The following is a 21,426-nucleotide window of genomic DNA, read 5'->3' on the forward strand; positions in this document are numbered from 1 at the left end:
TGCTCGACACCACACCAGTAATACTTCCCATACCTGCACGAGCTGGAGTCAGACTCCACGTTATTATTGTTCTCCTCGTCTCCAGGGCCAGGGGCGTCTGATACACGCGTGGACTGCTGCTTCTGCGGCTTCTGCTTCTGCTGCTGCTGCTGTTGCTGCTTTTGCTGTTGCTGGAGCGGCTCCAGGCTCTCGCTGGAGCGCGAGTGAGCCGGGAAGACCCAAGGCGCCGGCGGGGAGCTCCGGCACTCCTGCTGGCTCATGGACCGAGGACACGCGGAGGCATTAACCACCACTGCCGCCGCTGAGTGCCCGCTGTTTGGACCAGAATCCGCAAACTTTCGATTGTTGTTGATGTTGGAGGAAGAGTTGCCGTTACTCGAGCCGGCACCGGCAACGGCGTTGGGGCTATTGCAGCCGCCGAGGGAGGGCTGATCACCGCCGGATGAGGTCCCCCGGTTGCTACCACCACCGCTGCTGCTGAAGAGATCTCCCGAAGGCTGGTTACCGGGAGAAGGAGGAGATACAGGGTGGCCGAACCATCGCCAGCGGATGCGCAGGATCTGTTTCACGTCAAAGTCTTTCCTGGGATTCGACATGCCCGAGACTCCGGTAACGGGAGACGCGGGGAAGGAAGGACGAGCCTCGTGATCCGTGATTGTCTTGGTAACGGAGCACGCGAGCGCTGCTGGCGAAGATCACGGAGGCGACGTGTAGAGTGAGACTGAGTACGGAGGGGAAAGGAAAATACACACCTCTCTCTCTCTCTCTCTTTCTCTCTCTCTCTCTCTCTCTCTCACGGAAGAGTCAAACACTCGTCTGTGCGGTAAAACCACATGGCACTTTTCAATGACATACGTACTACAGTAGGGTGACCATATTTTAGTTTTCAGAAAACAGGACGGAGGCGTGGTTAAGAGGTGGGGGCGTGGTTGGGGTGAATGCATCAAAAAATACTTGACAAATGCATTCACAACCTTGCAAATATGTTATTGTACTTTAATACATAAAGTAATACATCCTTTCCATTCAATGTTTGGCCCGCAACAATAGAATAGCCTTCTATTAAAAAAAAGTTTAGCTTTCAACACCTTTTACATGACACTTTATTTTCATGGCCATAGCAGGTTAAAAATCTACTACTACAAAAAAAAAAAAAATCTACTACACTATTTCAGTAAAAAAAACTATTTCAATCCTCCTGATGTTCTCTTGTAGCCTATACTTTCTTTTTGTGGGCTTCTTCGCTAGCACCTTTATTTGACACTGACACGTTCCAGCTTTGCAGTTCATGCATTCTGCTTTACACGGATCCCGACCGAAACGAAAAAAACGGGAATTTTCTCTGTAAATTATCTGTGAATTTACATTTGGGCTTTTTTTTTTGCTGTTAGCTACTTACATCTTATCTCGCACTTGACCGTAAACTGAAGCGTCGACCGCCGAGTCCTGGTCGAGTCACGCTGCTAAAATTGAAATTCTGTGTCTGTGAACGTAAAGTTCGCCTACTTTGATTGGTCATTTCAAATATTCTGACATTGACGAGCAGTGTGACAGACCAATGAGGCTGAGATGAACACACACACACACGCACACACAGGCCTCTGTATTCTGACGTGCTCTCTGCTTGCCGCTGCGGATTGAGGAACGCGCTGATGCACTGGCGGAGCTAGGGGGTGGCCGTGGCCACCCTTGGTCTAAGCTTGGCCACCCCTCTCACAACTGCTGTTTCTGTCTCTTTTTTTATTGACAAAAATTGCGTTTTTTTTAAACCACAAAAAACATGAGACTTTTCAGATGCACACTCCAACTTCACCTCAGCGCCAGGCGCAAGTCAAACGAGTGCAGAAATGTGCAAGTGCCGAATGAGCTTCAGCAGAACATCAGACAGTGATATGCACATAGTAAATATAGAGTCAATCTTTCTCAACTGGTGGGTTGCAAGACCGGTTTGAGTAAGTCGAATAGTGTGCAGTCAACAACAAACGTAATTATCTTTTTTTCTGATGCTACTTTTATTTTAGAAGATGTGTGAAAGCTTGTGACACTTCTGTCAGATGCTGAGAAAAGGGCGTTGTCCATATTCTTCTATCTTGCTATCTTCGGTAAGATGAGATGTTGTCAGGCCAAATGTCAGTAAAACTAACTAACTTTTCTGTCATACGGCTGACAGCTGTTGTATTGTGCTTGCGGTAAGCACATCACGCGCAAATGCGGCGTGCTGTAGCCGTAGTTCTGTCGTCAATTAACTCATGTAAGAATCAAAAAGGCGATTAAAGCTGTCAAAACTGCATGCATGTATTTGTTATATATGCATCACATCTGTCTGGATTAAAATATTCTGCTATGTGAGATCACAATATAAGGCACAAACTGATATGTAATGTTTTAATGTCCAAATAAATGTGAGCACTGTGCATTTGTACTAGACGATAGGCATTCATTTTGCGTTAATTTGTAAAGGACAAACAAAAATGGATAATTTTTAAATCCATAAAACAACTAATTTTACATTCTGGCAACATTACATTATGAAAAACATAACATTTTACATTATGTGCTGTTGACTTCCGCCTTGTTCACATTCTTGCACATGGGGATTCAAAAGAGAACTTTTGTTTTCCTTTTTAATTTAGGTATGATAGAACTGTTGCAATTATTTATTTTGACAACTAATATAGAAAGTTTTTTTGTTTGTTTTTTGGACAAACTCAGAGTTGGTTGAAGATTTCATTGATTATATAAAACGCGTTGAAGGTTGAATAATCTTTGGACTACAGTATTTATCTGCATGTTATCTCATCCATGAAGATGCAACAATGTAGAACAAGCTATTGGATATTTTGAGAACCAGAACCAAGCTTACTGAGCAAATTGAACTTTAGCTATAGTGTGTGCCCTTTTATTACTATTTAATTAATTTTAATATGAGGTGGTGGGTAATAATAAAAAAATATAAAATTCGCTCAGTATTCCATGATTCCTAATTCACTATCTCAATTACAATTAAGTACAAATTAACTTTATTCAGTTGTGTAGGCACTAAAACAGTCCAATACATTATAGTCAAATTATTTTTTATGATAAAATAATTAAGATTTCTGTGCCACCCCAGACTGGTTGCTGGCCCTTGCCTGGCCACCCCTATGAAAAAATCCTGGCTCCGCCACTGCTGATGGGGCGAAGCCGAAGCCGGTTTCATATGTTTTGTGTGCAAAGGCAAGCATGTATTTAAAGTACACGCTTAATGGCCCAATGAAAAATAATGAAAACCAGGACATTTTCATCACTTTATAAAATACAGACAGGACGGCCAGGACAGGACGTGAAAACAGTACATGTCCTGGGAAAACAGGACGTTTGGTCACCCTACACTACAGCAATAGAAAGAAAAAATATTCAAGGTAACATCTGTCAGCCAAATGTCAATTCAGTGAACCTTATTGGCATGCCTATTTCATTGGCATGATAAGATCATTATGCGTGATGATGAATTCAGAAAATGACATTTGGAGTCTAATGTTGGAGAATCAATAGCCTTAAAGTAGAGTCAGACCTTAGTTTCAGTAGTCATGTCAAAGCAATAACTAAATCAGCATACTATCATCTAAAAAATATTGCAAGAATTAGATGCTTTGTTTCCAGACAAGACTTAGAGAAACTTGTGCATGCCTTCATCACCAGCAGGGTGGATTATTGTAATGGACTCCTCACTGGCCTTCCCAAAAAGACCATAAGACAGTTGCAGCTCATACAGAACGCTGCCGCTAGGATTCTGAGCAGAACCAGAAAATATGAACATATCACACCAGTCCTCAGGTCTTTACACTGGCTCCCAGTTAGATTTAGGATTGATTTCAAAGTATTATTACTGGTATATAAATCATTCAATGGCCTAGGACCTCAATACATTGCAGACATGCTCACTGAATATAAACCCAACAGATCACTCAGATCATTAGGATCATATCAGCTAGAAATACCAAGGGTTCACTCTAAGCATGGTGAGTCTGCTTTTAGCTATTATGCCAGCCGCAGCTGGAACCAGCTTCCAGAAGAGATCAGATGTGCTCCTACAGTGGTCACATTCAAATCCAGACTCAAAACACTTCTGTTTAGCTATGCATTTACTGAATGAGCACTGTGCCGCTGTTCGTCCGAATGTACTGTACTGTATTTCATTTTATTTTTCTAAACTGTTTTAATTATTCTTATTTCTTTTTATTATTTTAATTTCTTCTATGTAAAGCACTTTGAATTGCCATTGTGTATGAAATGTGCTATATAAATAAACTTGCCTTGCCTTGTCTTGCCTTGCCTTGCCTTGCCTTGCCTTGCCTTAAAGGTGCACTCTATATTATTTTTCTAATTAAAAAGTTTTACAAATAAGTCAATTAAAACCACTTTTGAAAAATATAAATAGTATGGCGTTCTCTCACATGAGATTATTATTCTTTTTTTGGAGAGGAATTCACAAACTATTTTGTCAGCCGAACTCCAGATGTGTCTATTTATTTGAAGTATTCCTTGAGATTTTAAGTTAATATTTCCAACATTTATATATATATAAATATTAGCTTTTCATCAACTCACAAACCCCAATTTGGGAATTATTCTACCCCTATTCTAGAAAAAGCAGTTTTAATTGGAGCAGGTCACCTCATGGGTGGAGCCATGGGTATTTACTGTAGAGGCTGCTCATTGCAGAGCCAGTGGGTGGAGCTTGACATCCAGCTCCCCCTCATTGTATGTAATGGGTGGAGCTAGATGGTCCAACCACACCCATAACCACTACATAACTCCACCCATTAGGTCCACAGAGGTGGATCTGGACTAGGTCAAGCTCCACCCATTACATCCAGAGAGGGGGAGCTGTCGTTTGGGAGCCGTCGTTTGGCTCTGCAGTGAGCACCACTTGATTTGAGGTGTTCACACCATGGCGTAATTACCATCATTTGTGATGACAACACATGACATTCTACCTTGAACTGGGATTTATGCGTTTTTATGGCAACACTATCAACGCCTAAATGAATCTGCAGCTGTCAGGTTGTACAGCTGTCAAGTGGTACAAGAAGGAGCTCTCAGAAAATTCCCAGTTTACCAGTTGTGTTTACGAGAGGACGTGAGCGCTTTTTACAAGCTGGAATCTCGTAATTACGGTAATTACGACATGACGTAAATGCACCTTTTGTTCGGAATCGCATACTCACTTCTCCATGTTAATAGGTACTTAATTCATGACCGTTAAAAAGTAGGTTCTTAATGTGTGTAGTATAATTGTAATCTGGACACATTCGTCATGTTGTCATTGTCCTGTGACCTATCATATTCAGTTGCGCCGTTTCACTGCAATTCACAAATCCTCTCCTGTGGCCTCATGGGATGGTAAAGTGTCCATCGGATGAGCACTTCTGAATATAAGCGGAAGTGGTAGGTCATCTGGGGACTCGCCCAGTATAGGAAAGTATGCATATTTGGATGCAACCAAGCTGTCTTGCTGTAGATCAAGAAAGAACAAGTAAAGGGTTTGATGTACAAAACCGATGGTGCAGTGAACCCTTAAATACCATTTTAAAAAAGTAACACCTAATCTCTGTATGAATGGCAATGTGGGTATTGTATTAGTCATAAAAAAATCCTCATCTAAGGAAATTAATATTTAAGCCTACATTAACCACTACTCAGTCACATCACACCCACACAATCTTTTTTAAGGTAAGCCTAAAACACTGTACCTTTGCACATCAGCAAAGATTCCAGCCAAACCCCTAGAGTCTCAAGGTAACCTTTATTTTCACCACACTTTAAAAATTAGTACCATGACAAATACACCACTTTGCTGTTTTTAGCACAAGCATCCCTCTCAAATTTTACACTTGTTGATTCCTTGACCTTTTCTACTTAGAATTCACTTAGTCAATGGAAATACAAACCAGACAACCACTCTACACAATCAATACCACACATTAAGTTCAATATCGCTTACACACACATTTGTCAATACCACAACAGTACACAGACAAGAAATGCAAAAAGATGATGGGAGAAATTAACGGCAGGAAAATGTGAGAGAAATTAATGCGAACAAGAGAAGCTGAGCTATGAAGTGGGAAAGAGATTTAACAAGTCAATAGATGTTTGTTGTGTTTCATTTTAACAGACAACGATGCAAAAGGAGATGTCCATCTGCCACAAAGAGATAGTCCATAAACGACTGTATTGTTTTCTAAATAAGAAAGAAAGAAAGAAAGAAAGAAAGAAAGAAAGAAAGAAAGAAAGAAAGAAAGAAAGAAAGAAAGAAAGAAAGAAAGAAAGAAAGAAAGAAAGAAAGAAAGAAAGAAAGAAAGAAAGAAAGGGAGTTTTGGTTCTGTAGCTTAAGTATTTTCCTTGCCACAAACCTGTCTTTAATTTATGTTCTGTGCAAGAGTGAATGTGATGCCACCACAGCAAACTGCAGTCTGTGAGAGAGAGAGAGAGAGAGAGAGAGGGAGAGAGAGAGAGAGAGAGAGAGAGAGAGACACACACAAAGGGTAAATCGTTCACAGTAGGATCAGCGGTGAGTTTGGTCTCAATTCTGGCCATGCAAACCACAACAGAGAGCTGGAATTTCTGCCTGCTTTTGTAACATTATTCACAGATGTTGGCTCTAAGGGCGCATTAAATAAACACAGCCAGACCCACGTGCCCCAAGTGCCACTGACAAGCAGCACAACATTAGTATACTAGTGGAATGGAGACCAGGATTCTTTCATTTTATCATCATGTCCCAGAAAATTACTGGTTTAGAGCTGAATCATTCTCATCGGGCAACCAAATACAAACCACATAATGCAAAAGAGGCAGATTTTAGAGCATCTTACCCATAATGCTTCCCAAATATAGCCTATGCCTGAAATAAGCGCTTTCCTTAAAAAATCTGCAGTGCATAGGAATAGATCCCCTAAAAATAAAAATAATGGAAGGGGGAGGGGAGGGGAGGGGGATCTGTCATTATTTACTCATACTCATGTTGTTCTACTTTTTTATGGAAGTCTTTCATAGATGTTTTGAAGAATATTTACACTGCTTTTTTCTATACAGTTAGAGCATGGCCTCCCTTACGAAAAATAAGTATACTTCAAATTCATTTTATTAAGTATCCTTAAGTAACGTTCAAGTTTATTTTTAAGTATACTTTATGTATGTATATTAATATACTTGTAGTCTACAATGTACTTGTAGTAAACTTGTGTAGCCTACCATTTCAATACTACTTGGGACTAAATTGGCCCACTTATTAGTATACACAACTACAATAACTTAATTATACTTTTAAGTATATCTCGATCAAAAGATTGAGTATAGGCCAAATTTACTTACACTTTTCTGTCACTACAAGTCAAGTATACTTGTGCAATTTTAAATATATTTCTGAGAAGTACATAAAGTATATTTCTGAGAAACAAAAAAGTAGACTGAAAGTATACTTTCATATTTTTAGTCTAAAAGAAGTATACTAATAGCACACATGAATAAACGTCTTTTTCGTAAGGGCTGACAAGCTCCAAAAATGACAATAAATCACCTTAAAAGTGATCTATACATATTAATCGCATTGTGAACAACTGTGCATGTTTTTTTGTTTTTTTGTGTGTGTGTGTGTTTTTTGGACCTCGTAATTTTTTTATCAAAATGTCATAACTTGATCTTCTGGTGACATATACCAGACTTAAACCCCGCCCCTTTCTTGAGGATGGTCACATTTACTGTTGTTTGGTGAATTTTCGCAGGCAAAACCCAGTCAATAATAATCCAATTTCAACAAGAATCTAAGCGATAACAAATTTTGTGTGAGGGTGAAGGATCAGTTTCAATTCGAAAGAAAAGATCTTTCACTACAGTTACATCTCATCTCAAATCTCATTCACGCACAATCAATCTTGCTGTGTCACAATCAGTGACATGAGACCATAGGAGACATGAGCGCCAATGGCATTTGACATTTGTTTTGACTGCATGATCGAAAAACTTGACTTTCTGGCTTCAAAAAGGCTTGGAATATTGAACACTAGTCATATTTTATTTAGCTTTATATTTCCTGGTCAATATATGCTTTAGTATGAAAAAAATGCACTATGCATATTCTTCAAAACATCTCCTTTTGTGTTCCAGAGAAGGAAGCAAGGGGTTTACATCAACATGAGAGTGAGAAAATAATGACAGAATTTTAATTATTGGGCGAGCGGTCACTTTAAAGGAATGCATGTGGCAGTTGTGTATGTGGGAGGAGATTAATTCCAAGGAGGAATTTAATGCTGTCCCAGAGTGCTTTGTTCCCTGACAGCAATGCTGCACTCCTGTCAGCTGGAACGGAGACTGCAGTGCGTGAAAACACAGGTCTCAGGCCAGTAGTCATACTAGCTTCGAGGAGAGAGTCAATGGTGACCCTGTGATGGTCAAAGCTTTATTTCACACTGATTCAGGTCTGGAGGAAGCAAGCCTGACAGGAGTGTTAACCTCTGTATGTGTGATCATAAATACGCACGCACACACACACACACACACACACACACACACTCACATTCATTCATACATACACGCTGTTGTCACAAAGCTTTATGGCTAGCGCGACTGCACGAAACATCATTGAGTGATTGGAAGGATGATTAAGCAATTTATTCTTTATGGCCCCTACTTATTTTCTCAAGGTTAATCCAATCTGTCTCTCCTTCTCTCCCTCTCCTTCTTTCCACCCCTTGATTTCATTTTTCATCTTTCCTGCATGTAAATCAAAACCGTCCAGCAAATATATCACACAAATGGGCATATGGAGGAGACGCTGGGGAGACTAATTAAACTATCGCATGATTCAGCATTTCTTGTGTTGTGAAAAGGAGGATTGCTGTAGGACTACAAACCTGCACACATGCAACATACACACGTGAGATAGGCTATGTGCGGTAAACAAAAACTATGTTTCTCTGTATAGCAAAGCAGTTGTTTTCAAACTTTTTAACAGAATATTATATTAAATGAATTAACTATGATTCATTGTGTGATGAAGAACTGTGTTCTTAAAAAGCTATTGATAAAATCTAAAAAGAAATATGATTTCAGTTTACATCCTTGGTTGTGTGTTATTTTTAAGCGTTTTAGATCATTTTAATTTATTAATAATAATTTATTAAATTGAAATACTTTTGTTTCCCAGCTCCCTATTTGAGAACCACTGCTAGAACATTGTTTCTAATTACAACTAAACATTTTAAAATTGTCACATAAATGTAATGTAAATGTAAACATAATTGTTTTCTGGCAACTCTAAACTTCATTTTTAAAACTTTTGAAGTTAATTACATTGTATGTCATGGGAGGAACTGCATTGTTTTCATTTGTTTGTTGCATACAAGCAACATTTATGCAGTAGTGAATGGATATGTCCGGATATAAATGGATGCAATGAATACAGCCACTACAGAGAATATATTACAGTTACGGTATCATATGTTTTATATATATTTTATATATATTTATAACATTTAGAAAGTGAATTCAATAAATTAATAGAATTGGCTCCTAGGTTAAATATATTCAGTGTCATATAGCTGCTTTTGTAGCCTCATCCCTGAATATACTGTTTTGTTTTTGTTTTTTTATGTAATCAAATGTCCATCCTATAAAAGAAACAAAACTGAATTAATTATATTTTCAACACTGCGTTCATAACATGTCCAATAGATGGTTAAACAGTGAGACTGCAAACGTGTGTATGGAGAAAAGACAGAAGGGCTGGGTTTTACAGCAGAGTCCTCATTTCCTGTCTTTCACACACACACACACACACACACACACACACACACACACACACACACACACACACACACACACACACACACACACACACACACACACACACACACACACACACACACACTGTAATGTCTGTATTGTCACATCAGGTTATGCTATACAGATTTCCACACTTCAGTTCAGCTGTATCCATCATTAAAGTTACACACTCAAACACACACACACACACACACACACACACACACAGCAATGTCTGTATTGTCTCATCAGGTTATGCTATACAGATTTCCACACTTCAGTTCAGCTGCATCCATCATTAAAGTCACACACTCAACACACACACACACACACACACACACACACACACACACACACACACACACACACACACACACACACCACCTACTTGTAATCACATACAATGTAATCTCATCCCTGAAACCCCAAGCTGAACCGGGCTGAGAGGTTAGAAATCTAATTTCTTTGATTCATGTCTGCAACAGTCGTGGGAGGAAATATGTTTCATTCCTTAAGAGAAAAGAACTACACACATCTGACACACATTTCCCTGAAACTATGGGTATATATATAGTCATACAACAGTATGCATTACTCACAGCATGACGATAATGTGTGCACATTTCTGTTTTACAAAAAGCCACACATATACGCACAAACATCTTACTATTCAGAGTGTGTTCATTTCCAAATAGTATTCTTCCTGCTCTGGTGCATTCATATTTCCTCTACTGCCAATGGATGAAATTATAAGACAGATCCGGATGCCCACACAAACACACACACACACACACACACACACACACACACACACACACACACACACACACAGTCTCTCTCTCTCTATTCACTCCAAACTCATCAGCCAGGCCATATCTCCAGGCCCATTTAGCACATAGCAATGACATTTTCATCCTTCCTTTTACTGATTCTCATATAGGTCTCCTTAAGCTGAGCAGAAAGCAGTGCGGGAATTGAATGCAGATGGAGGTGATACAGGGGCAAGCCAGCAGGGTTTAGATGCCAGAGGAGATGGACGGAGGAATGGATTTTTAAAAAAAGAAAAAGAATTTCCTTCTGAAAAAAAACATTGCAGGCCCGTGGTTAAGAGAAACGAACACATCTGGCTGGCAGACCACCTCCAGAAACAATATCCCTCTTCTTTTCCTTTATATACTGAAGAGCCTGAAAATCCTCAGGATGTCTGTTGTAACTCCAGTCCAGGACGTACATATAAAGACACACTAAAACATTCAGCCCTACATGCTGCTGACAAAAATCTACCATGAAATGACCATAGTTTCTTGGAAATACCTTGTTTTTTTCAGACCTGTACCAAGTTAAAAAATATAATATTCATGGTATTCTATCACCATGGTACATTAAATTGTCATTCAGAGATGTTCCCGTGACAATACCATGTTTTTCTGCAAATGTACCATGGTAATACAGTACTATGGTATTCCCAGTCAGAGTATCATTATTGCTTTTTGGACATGTTCAATGATACTACCATGGTTTCTGGGCAAATACCATGTTTTTAGGCATACCTGTTTCATCATATGGTATTTTACCTAAGAGTTAATACCATACATGTAATATGGTAATGGATCAATGACAAATAATTTTTCAGCATCATTACTCCAGTCTTCAGTGTCACATGATCCTCCAGAAATCATTCTATTATGTTGATTTGGTGCTCAAGAAACTTTTCTTATAATCAATATTGAAAACAGTTGTGCTGCTAAATAGTTTTGTGGAAACTGCAATGCTTTTTCAGAATTCTTTGATTAATAGAATGTCTAAAAGAACAGCATTCATTTGAAATAGAAATCTTTTGTAAAATTATCCATAAATGTCTTTACTGCCACCTTTGATCAATTTGATGTGTCTTTGCTGATAAAATTATTCATTTATTTTCAACTTTTGAACAGTAGCGTACCATAGTAACACCTTTCTCTATGCTTAGTATTTATACCATTCTACCTAAAAATAAATGCCTGATACATTGAATATGGTAATGCAGACATGTTACCATAGTAACATCATAATTATGTGGATATACAGTATGTCTACAAAACCATGATGTTACAGTGGTACATGTATCATGGAAAAATAATGATATTCTTGTTATTTATGGTATTTGATCTTGGAATAAATAGCATTGTATATGAAATATAGTAATGCAGTATATCATATATCTATGGTATAACCATCTGATGCGATTAGTACTGCCACAGTACACTTTTGTAAGGTGTGAACAGTGTGTTTGAGTGTACAAGTATGTGTTTGTGTTTGCTAGGCATATTATGTTTTCTAGGAGACAGATTTGTCCTCGATGAGACTCATAATATTTCATAGCTTATTTTTATGGTGTTGATAAACCGTACAGCAGCAAAGCTGAACAGACACAGACTGAGACCCTAGAGATAAGTGCTGAAGACCAGGAGATCTTGACACCGTTTGCTTTCCATCAAAGAGGGAATAAACAGAAAGGTCTTAAAATGAAATTAATACCCAAGCTTAAAACCTCTAGACCCTAAAGATCTAGAGCATCTTCAAGAGCTCATAAAGCACATACTGAATTATTGAACTCCTACAACGCCTCACTCTCTCTTTCTTTCTCTCTCTCTCTCTCAAACATAAACAAAGAAATAAATATTCCTGTCCCTAGTCTTGCTTTACTTGAGTCAAGCCCCACTCACTCACACACAAACACACACATCTCCTTTACGAGTCTCCCGAAGGCTTATCGTTTAAGGATCATAAATACTGCTGCAACCTCACACTGTAAATACAGATCATTTAGGTTTCCCCTCTTCTACCGGCCACGAGGGAAACACACGTGCACATGCAGGAGAGCTAGAACGAGATTGTGAACACCTGGGGTCTGACCTGCATAAACACACTGAACACACTGATGCGGCACTATAACGCTGAGCACAAATGATCTGTGTGAGAGAGAGAGAAGAGAGAGAAAGAGGGAGAGACAGTCAGGTAAGTGCTGATTTAGCAGTTCACTTTCTCGGCTCTCATTTCCATTGCTCACTGTCTTCAACTTGTTCTATTCATCTCTATCTATTGCTCTTTCAGTCTGTATGGCTGCAGATTATTTAAATCCATTCTTATGCATTTCTTTATAGCATGTATATTTAGCAAATTATAGCAAATTTATATATAAAACATTTCTGAAAATTCTAATCTTAGAACAACTAAAAAAAGTTAGAATGTTATAATTTATTATAAATTATCATTTCAAAATTAGCGCTGGGCAACGATTAATCGCAATTAACCGTATCCAAAATAAAAGTTTGTGTTTACATATGTGTCTTGTGTTTAGTTATTTTGTATATATAAATACACACATATGCATGTATATATTTGAGAAAAATGTGTTATTTATATTTATTACATGGCTTGGTTGAATTCTAATGTAGAATGCGGTCTGTTATTTCTTGATAACAGATCGCTGCTGAGTATAACACACCGTTGCCATGAAAAACAGAGCGTTGCTATGGACGCAGGATTCTAACCGTAGAGATGGAGCGTACTATTTTCTTTAGCGGAAGCAATACAATCGTTTTTAAATCAATAAACTCCTTTTTAAATCAATATTTCGTGTCAAATGATTGATTTATTTTTTAGGTAGCCATGTAATAAGCGGGATAATGTAGAGCGAGGCGGTTGTTATAGCGAATAACAACCCCTTCAGACTGATTCAAGATCCTGATCAGCCTGTCGGGTTGTCTTCGCTATAACAACCGCCTCGCTCTACATTATCCCTTACATAAAATATTTATATTTGTATATATTTGTGTATATATTATAAAGATATATACAGTACATACATGTAAATATTTCTTAAATATATACATGGATGTGTGTTTATTTATATACAAATAATTATAGACAGTACACACACATACATATTATGTAAACACAAAATTTATTTTGGATACAATTAATCGTGATTAATCATTGCCCAGCACTATTAAAAATGTTAGGATATTACTAGCAGTTTAACATTTTATTGTCAAAGGCCACATATTACTTGCATTTGGTGCCCAGCAAGTGTTCATTTTAATGCGGTATCATAAATGTACTTGCACATTAATCAAAATAACTAGGAAAAATTCATTACATGCTCAAAAGCTAATTATCAAACAGCATATCAAACTAAATTAAAGTATTCATAAAACAGTAGCAAGTAACCAGATGTCCTATTACTTTTCTCTGAGACTACGAAGTGCACATTTGATTAACACTTTACTATCCCATGAGGCCACAGGAGTGTTGTCACAACTGACGCCATACGTCCCATGAAAAATGACAACATGCGGGATGTAGACAGAACAGATTTTCCCATTAAAGTAACAGATGTAGAAAATGTCTAAATAGTTTGGTCAAAAATGTACCTGCTAAATTACTGTAAGACTTAATTCAGCAGAAGCTGATTTTTTAGTTGACACCTGAATATATAGATATAAATCACCATCCATGTTCACACTCAAGTCAAGTTTGTCTTCATCAAGATTAATGACCATAGTGGTAGTCATTCATCCTTGACTGATCCAAATGACTTGCCTCAATAAGGCATACAAAAATATTTTAATAAGGACAGATTTATACCACAATGACCATAGAAATATATACTTTGTGCAATCTAAATGAACTAAAACTATTTTAATTGAGTAAAACAAAATTAATTTACTTAAAGGGTTAGTTCACCCAAAAATGAAAGTTCTGTCAGTAATTACTCACCCTCATGTTGTTCCAACCCTGTAAGACTTTTGTTCATCTTCGGAACACAAACTAAGATATTTTTGATGAAATCTGAGTGCTGGATAGCGTAGCGCGTCTGTGCTGCACGTCACTACGTATCACACACATGACTAACGTCACCCAATAGTGACCCTACGTGGTGACGTGCAACACAGACGCGCTACGCAGTTATACTACGTGAAAAGACTCGAGGCCCAGAGAGAAGGAAATGAAAAGTGGAATAAAGTTGTTATTTTTGTTTGTTTTTGCGCACAAAAAGTATTCTCGTCGCTTTATAAACTTAAGATTGAGCCACTGGAGTCACTTGGACTATTAACAATGTCTTTAATACATTTTCTGGGCCAGCAAGTTATAGTGTCCATAAGCCTGTGGAGGAGTGATCCAGCACTATATCTTAAAAATATAAAAATACCTTAATTTGTGTTCCAAAGATGAACGAAAGTCTTACGGGGTTGGAACAACATGAGGGTGAGTAATTACTGACAGAATTTTCATTTTTGGGTGAACTAACCCTTTAAGTATATGAAGTACTTATACTTTAGCCCCATGATAATAGTGTCAGCTGGGACGTCACGTCTCTCTGCTGGGATTAATTTTTTTTTATAAAAATAGTGTAAGAGTGCAAAAATAGTGTAAAAAAAAACCAGTGTCATCTACAAATCTGAGACAAGGCCTTCATGTGCTCACCCTGTGCGTGTGTGCGTGTGTATTCATGCTCTGCTCCCTCTCAATATGTTCACATGCAGAATGCAGTGACAGCGTCAGCACTTTTTCCAAACATACTCAGAGGGTCAAAATTTTGTAGTGCGAGGTCGTCTTACATGACAGTACAGGAGTAATTTTGACAGGCACTTACGTAACTCCCACTCGATAACAAGATTAGCTAACTAACATTTACTGGCAAACAAGGGAGGAGAGAGAAAGGAGGGGCAAAATTCAACGGTGTACCAAAAACTTTTGGACTGTGTGTGTGTGTGTGTGTGTGTGTGTGTGTGTGTGTGTGTGTGTGTGTGTGTGTGTGTGTGTGTGTGTGTGTGTGTGTGTGTGTGTGTGTGTGTGTGTGTGTGTGTGTGTGTGTGTGTGTGTGTGTGTGTGTGTGTGTGTGTGTGTGTGTGTGTGTGTGTGTGTGTGTGTGTGTGTGTGTGTGTGTGTGTGTGTGTGTGTGTGTGTGTGTGTGTGTGTGTGTGTGTGTGTGTGTGTGTGTGTGTGTGTGTGTGTGTAGACTGAGCCTTAGACCATCTGTGAGTCTGAGAAGCCAATTTTCCGCCCATGGACCTTCACAACCAGCAAAGAGAGAGCTCTGCCAAGAAAAGAAAGATCTTAATGCCAAGAAACTCCCTTTCCTCTTTCAGTCTGCCATTCAGCCTCCATCTGCGCTGACAGGGACTGGTGTGTTTAGACAGCTCCCTGCCATCTTTCATCATCTGTCTCTTGTCTGCGTTTCAGTCCACAATCCACTGAGACGTGGCAATTAACAAATGAACACACCAACCACAATATTATGATTCGTAAATCGTAATACTGGAATTACTGAACTCGGTGAGCCTTTATTTAGGTACATGCAAGGAACTCTAAAACATGCCATATGCTGGATGTGGTGCTGGAAAATGGCTTTCATGTGTAAATATATATTGACTTTCATGTAAAGTCATTTTGACAAAGCATATGTTTTCTTTTTGTTTGTGGTCTTTCTGCCACAATTTAGTCACAGGTTTCAAACACATAAGCACCACAGTTCAATGTGTCGGAGCCTTTTTGCCACAGTATGTGAAGAGAGGACAGGAAATGACACGAAAAGAGAAGTGGGGGGTGGATGATAATGGAAACTGTGTAGGGCTGCCCGATTGAGCAATTTTTCTGTTAAAAGTGACTGCAAATTAAAATAAAATAAAACCTCCTGGGGCCTCATTTATAAAGATGTGTATAATGATCCTAAATGTGAATGCACAAAATGTTCCTAGAATTTATAAAATGTCCATATGCACAAAAGCATCCCTAAATGCATGCCTCTTTGAAAATTGCAATTCATCTTAAATTCAAGCGCAATGTGTACAAGTGCATTAACTACATTTTTATAATTGTGTGGTAGACATATGTTATTATTTTCAGGAATTCATTAATACAATTGAATTAATTTTGGTGATAAAATTTTCACAAGAGCAGTTATACTCATATAATTATATTAATACATATTGTGAAAGTGATAGCTTATTTATCTTTATTTTCATAAACTATGCTGAATTAATTAAATTACTTGTATATGAGTGCCAAAATGTTTGTATGCATGCTCTTTGATTGGCGAAGCCGGCATAATAACATTTGCACATCAGTTTCTGCCTTTATAAATCCCCAATTTGTTCATCACTTTTGACATCGTATAGCATGCGTATATGTTGTGAAGCATCAGAGTCAGAGAGATCCATTTGCAGCTTAATTTATTGAGCAGAGTAGTCAAACAGGCAAGGGTCAGAACCAGCAGATACAGCAGTGAAGACAGGGCTAAAACGTAGTACAATACCAGGCAGAAGATCAAGGCAGGCAGCAAACAGTCAGAGTCAGAGAACAAAGCAGAGGTAACGTAGGCAGGCAGCAGACAGGGAGATATCCAAAACGGGTAGGGTCACAAACCGATCAGGCAGTCACAGGAATAAACGCTCAGAAATCTTCACAGTAGCAACACATACAAAACTTTGCAGTGAGTGAACGAGTGAACATGGTATAAATAGGCTGAGACTAACAGGGTAATGAGACACAGGTGAACGCAATCAGTGATGATGAGTCCGGGCAGTGAGTTATGGGAAATGTAGTTTGTGAGGGAGTGATAATAGTCTGGTGTGGAGTGCCCTCTGGTGGCTCTCAAGGGCACTCCAGCTGGTGACCGTTACAGTATAAATGAGGTCCCTGAATTGTTTGTAGGGCTGCGCAATTTGGCCAAAAATGTTATCAATATGACTATAAAATAATAATAATAATAATAACAAGTGAAAGAATAATAAAAAGAATATTTCATTGTAAAATATAATGCTGTAAAATGATAAAACTAATCAATTTATTTTCAAACGTTATACCAATGAGCTTTTATTTTGGTAGAAAGCTTCTCTGTTGTTGACAACAGCCGGACAAGTGCTTCTCATTTCAAGTTTGGGAAGACGGTTGGTGCATAGTGTTCCCAAATGCACATTAAAAGGGACACAAACTCACAGCACTGCAGAGACAGAGTTCGCATGGAGCAGCATTCACTGAGAATGGAGTTACTCTGAGAAACTGAAAACAACTGATCATGCATGAGCTGCAGAACACAGTGACGTTTCACTCTGAAACATGCAGCTCATCGCAGCCTTTAGCCATATGATAACGCAATTTCAGTATTATCTCGACTGATTGTGCAGCCCTATGTACAAGCCAGATCTGAACCCATATTGCTCACATGAGAACCAAAGCTCAATGAGTACATGAGTACATGCACTTACTGCCAAATCAACACTTTTATGTACTAATGTGTACTAACCACAAGGCCACAGTTCTAAAAAAACAAAACAAACAGATTTCTTTGTTTGCATAGCAATAATCAGGCTGAGTTTTTAGACAAAAACCTGACAAGGAAAAAATCCATAAGGATATTTCATAAAGAAAGCCACAGTCCCAGATTACCCTGTGAAATACAATGCAAAGAGGGTCTATTGAGCGACTGTCTGCTTTATTGAACCACCTTTTTGATGACTGAACAAATGCAGAGGGCCAAACACACCGACATTCCCTCACAAAGGTCACCTTAAATCCTGCTGAATTGATCAGAAAGAGAGAGAGAATGTGTGAGGGAGAGAGAGAATCTGACTCCAGAGGACGAAGTACATGTCATCTACTGCTGCAGTGACCTACTGAATAAAACCACTCAAGCAAATGATGATGTGCATGGGGTAAAAACTGCATTACAAACCACTTTCCACTTCTAAGATGGGAGCGAAACTTTAGGGAACAATACCTTAACTTACCAAAATACTAGCATGAACGCTGTATCTAAACAACAAGCACTGAAACAGGCAGTTGTGCCAAGTAATGATGCATACATTATCGTTTTGTATATAACATGGTGCAAAGCAGTCCCTGCTGGGACAGATTAGTCATGATTCCCGGAGCTGTCATGGAGGAAAACATGAACCATAATGGCTGCACATCTGTCCAGTGTTAGCAACAGCGGTACTGGAGACAGGGTTAACAGTAAACTAGAAGAGCAATGATAGTTTGAGTTATGATACTGTCTGTGGGGTGGGGTGGGGCAGTATCATAATTCATCTTCATCAAAAGTATTCATAATTCATCAAAAGTATTCATCTTTTCCTTTGTCAATTCCGCAAAGCTTATGCATGCAGTGTGAATGCTGTAACCTGTTAATGTGGGTGACAAAATACATATACCTTAAAAAGTCATTTCTGAAATTAATAAATACATTACCGTTCAAAAGAAATCAATAGTTTTATTTAGCAAGTATTCATTAAATTGATCAAAAGTGACAGTAAAGACATTTATAAAGTTACAAAAGTTTAATTTTTTAAGTTACTATTTAACTTTCTATTCATCAAGGAATCCTGAAAAAAAGTATTGTAATTGTGAAATAAAGTGATGATAATAATAATAATAATAATAATACATGTTACTTTGAGCACCAAATTAGCATATTCAAATGACTTCTTAGAGATCATGAGACATTGAAGGCTGGAGTAATGGCTGCTAAAAATTCAGCTTTGCCATCACAGGAATAAATTACATTTTAAATATATATAAAAAAAAGAATATATATATATATATATATATATATATACACACTGTAAAAAAATTCTAACCTTGAAATTATTGCAAATAATAATTGCACAATATTACTGTTTTTACTGTATTTCTAATAAAATAAATGCAGCCTTAGTGAGAAAGAGACTTCTTTAAAAAAAAATAAATAAATATATATATATATATATATATATATATATATATATATATATATATATATATATATATATATATATATGCACCGACCTCAAACTTTGCACATTTCAAGATATTTGGATGACAAATTAAAATACTCAAAACATACAGGCAGATTAAACTGCATTGTGATCACAGACTTATGATTCTTAGAAGCATTCTGAGCTATATTTTTAATTTGATAGTAGAGATGCACCGATGTATGAAGATAATATAAAATCTATTATTGTCACTTTTGTCGATTTAAAAACAGCCGATTATATCCTGTCAATCAAAAGGGTGCGTAAAAACGTGTCAAACAATAAATGGAGTTTTGACGCTCTTAAATGTGACGTGACAGATCGCTGTAGCGCCTCAAGCGGCAGTGCGGAGCGCAAGTCTTTTCTTTCACTTTAATTCAAGTTATATCATGAAAGTCGTTCATGGATAGCAGAAGGTATCTTACAGAAGGAAACTTACCGAAATCCATATCATGTCTCATAATCACTCAATCTGTTTCACAAAGATGTTAATAAAACATCTTGAGAATAATATGTCACTTAACATTGCATTTACCAGGAAAGCTATCCGATGTTCACTGTTTGTTAGTTAGCTATAAAAAACGAAACAAAAAACACTAGAGGAGCTTATTTACTCTTAATCATTATGTTTGAATAAATTTGCCATGAAGACAATTGCTTATAAAAACTACCCTATATGTTTAACTGAGATGTATACAAACATTAAATTTTTTTTATATGAGTGCAATTATCTGAAAATAAATAGCAGTTAAATATAATACCTCTTTATATTATTTGTATTATATAATATTATTTGTACTGTAAGAATTGATAAATTAGGAAATTCCAGACAGTCTGTTTCAGGGGGTGACCAGACCCTGAAAGGACAAAAGGACCTCTCTGGAGATTACCATTTGAATGGCTCTCATGCACCATCAAGACGAAAGTCTCACCTCCGAGTCATCCGAATCTACATCTCTTTCCCTCTCCCCTCACCCCCTCTCTCTCATGCTCAGATGATCACCTGAACTCACACAAGAACATGGTTTAATGTGAATATTTAACATTGACTTATGTTTTTGGTGTCATTTGAAATGTCTCAAAGTGAGTGGTACAGATATCTCATATCCAGATAGATAAAATAAAAGGTAATAAGGTTTATAGAGGTTTAGAGAAAACTGGTTAAGCCATTTGATGGTGGTCTCCCCCATCCCCCATGTCACCTGGTCAGGAGGATAAAGGAAGGTGTGCTCGGGCTCTCTGGGGCTTCTTGGCTGGACGTGGAATTGAATAGGAGGTCTCTCTCTCTCTCTCTCTCTCTCTCTCTCTCTCTCTCTCTGTCTCTCTCTCTCTGTCTCTCTCTCTCTGTCTCTCAGGTAGGCTACAAGCTGGGTAAGATTATTTGGTGTAACCAATGTATAACCATGTTCTAGATATTTGAATTGATTGTGGAATTGATCTCTGATATCTGAAATATTAAATTATTACATGTGATTATTCTAACTGATTTTGACATTGTTCATTTAATGGTTAAAAGGAATAGTCATACATTCGCTCACTTTTAGTGAGGCACAGATGTTATTAAAACCTTTCATTTATGGAGTCAGATGAAGTAACGAGTAAATACATATGATCAATGTATTACAAATTTAACCAACCAATACTTTGCATGAGTGAGGACAGAACACATGATACCTTCCCCGTGTATTGGCGAACCGGCAATTGGACCAATATAGCGGGCCTTACAGTACCTAATGAGATGGTTCCCTGTATAGTTTGCAGCATTTTTTGTGAAAAAATATTTTCCTTAAAAAAAAAAATCTAATAATCAGCTATCGTTATCGGCAGAGAAATTTAGGGT

At 37.8% G+C, this 21,426-nt stretch overlaps 1 protein-coding gene and 1 long non-coding RNA gene across 3 annotated transcripts in view; both read right to left on the bottom strand.

The window, feature by feature from the left end:
• Positions 1-6,227, bottom strand: part of LOC309494947 — a 161,030-nt gene extending 154,803 nt beyond the window's left edge. The window contains exons 1-2 of the long non-coding RNA XR_014204490.1: positions 4,336-6,227; positions 2,318-3,535 (exon numbers count right to left, since the gene is read on the bottom strand). This is a non-coding gene — a long non-coding RNA (uncharacterized lncRNA). The remainder of the gene's footprint in view (positions 1-2,317; positions 3,536-4,335) is intronic.
• The window catches only part of klhl5 (kelch-like family member 5), a 77,713-nt gene that overhangs the window by 48,158 nt on the left and 8,129 nt on the right, over positions 1-21,426 (bottom strand). Inside the window, exon 1 of one of the 2 annotated variants that reach the window (XM_082164423.1) lies at positions 34-828. The exons of the other annotated variant lie outside the window; for it this stretch is intronic. Coding sequence (XP_082020549.1) covers positions 34-596 — 563 coding nt within the window. The 5' untranslated portion in view covers positions 597-828. Of the gene's footprint in view, positions 1-33; positions 829-21,426 lie in introns of those variants that run through there. 2 annotated transcript variants of the gene reach the window in all.

The sequence above is a fragment of the Leuciscus leuciscus genome (assembly GCF_965113295.1).
Source record: "Leuciscus leuciscus genome assembly, chromosome: 3".
NCBI classification, from domain to species: domain Eukaryota; kingdom Metazoa; phylum Chordata; class Actinopteri; order Cypriniformes; family Leuciscidae; genus Leuciscus; species Leuciscus leuciscus.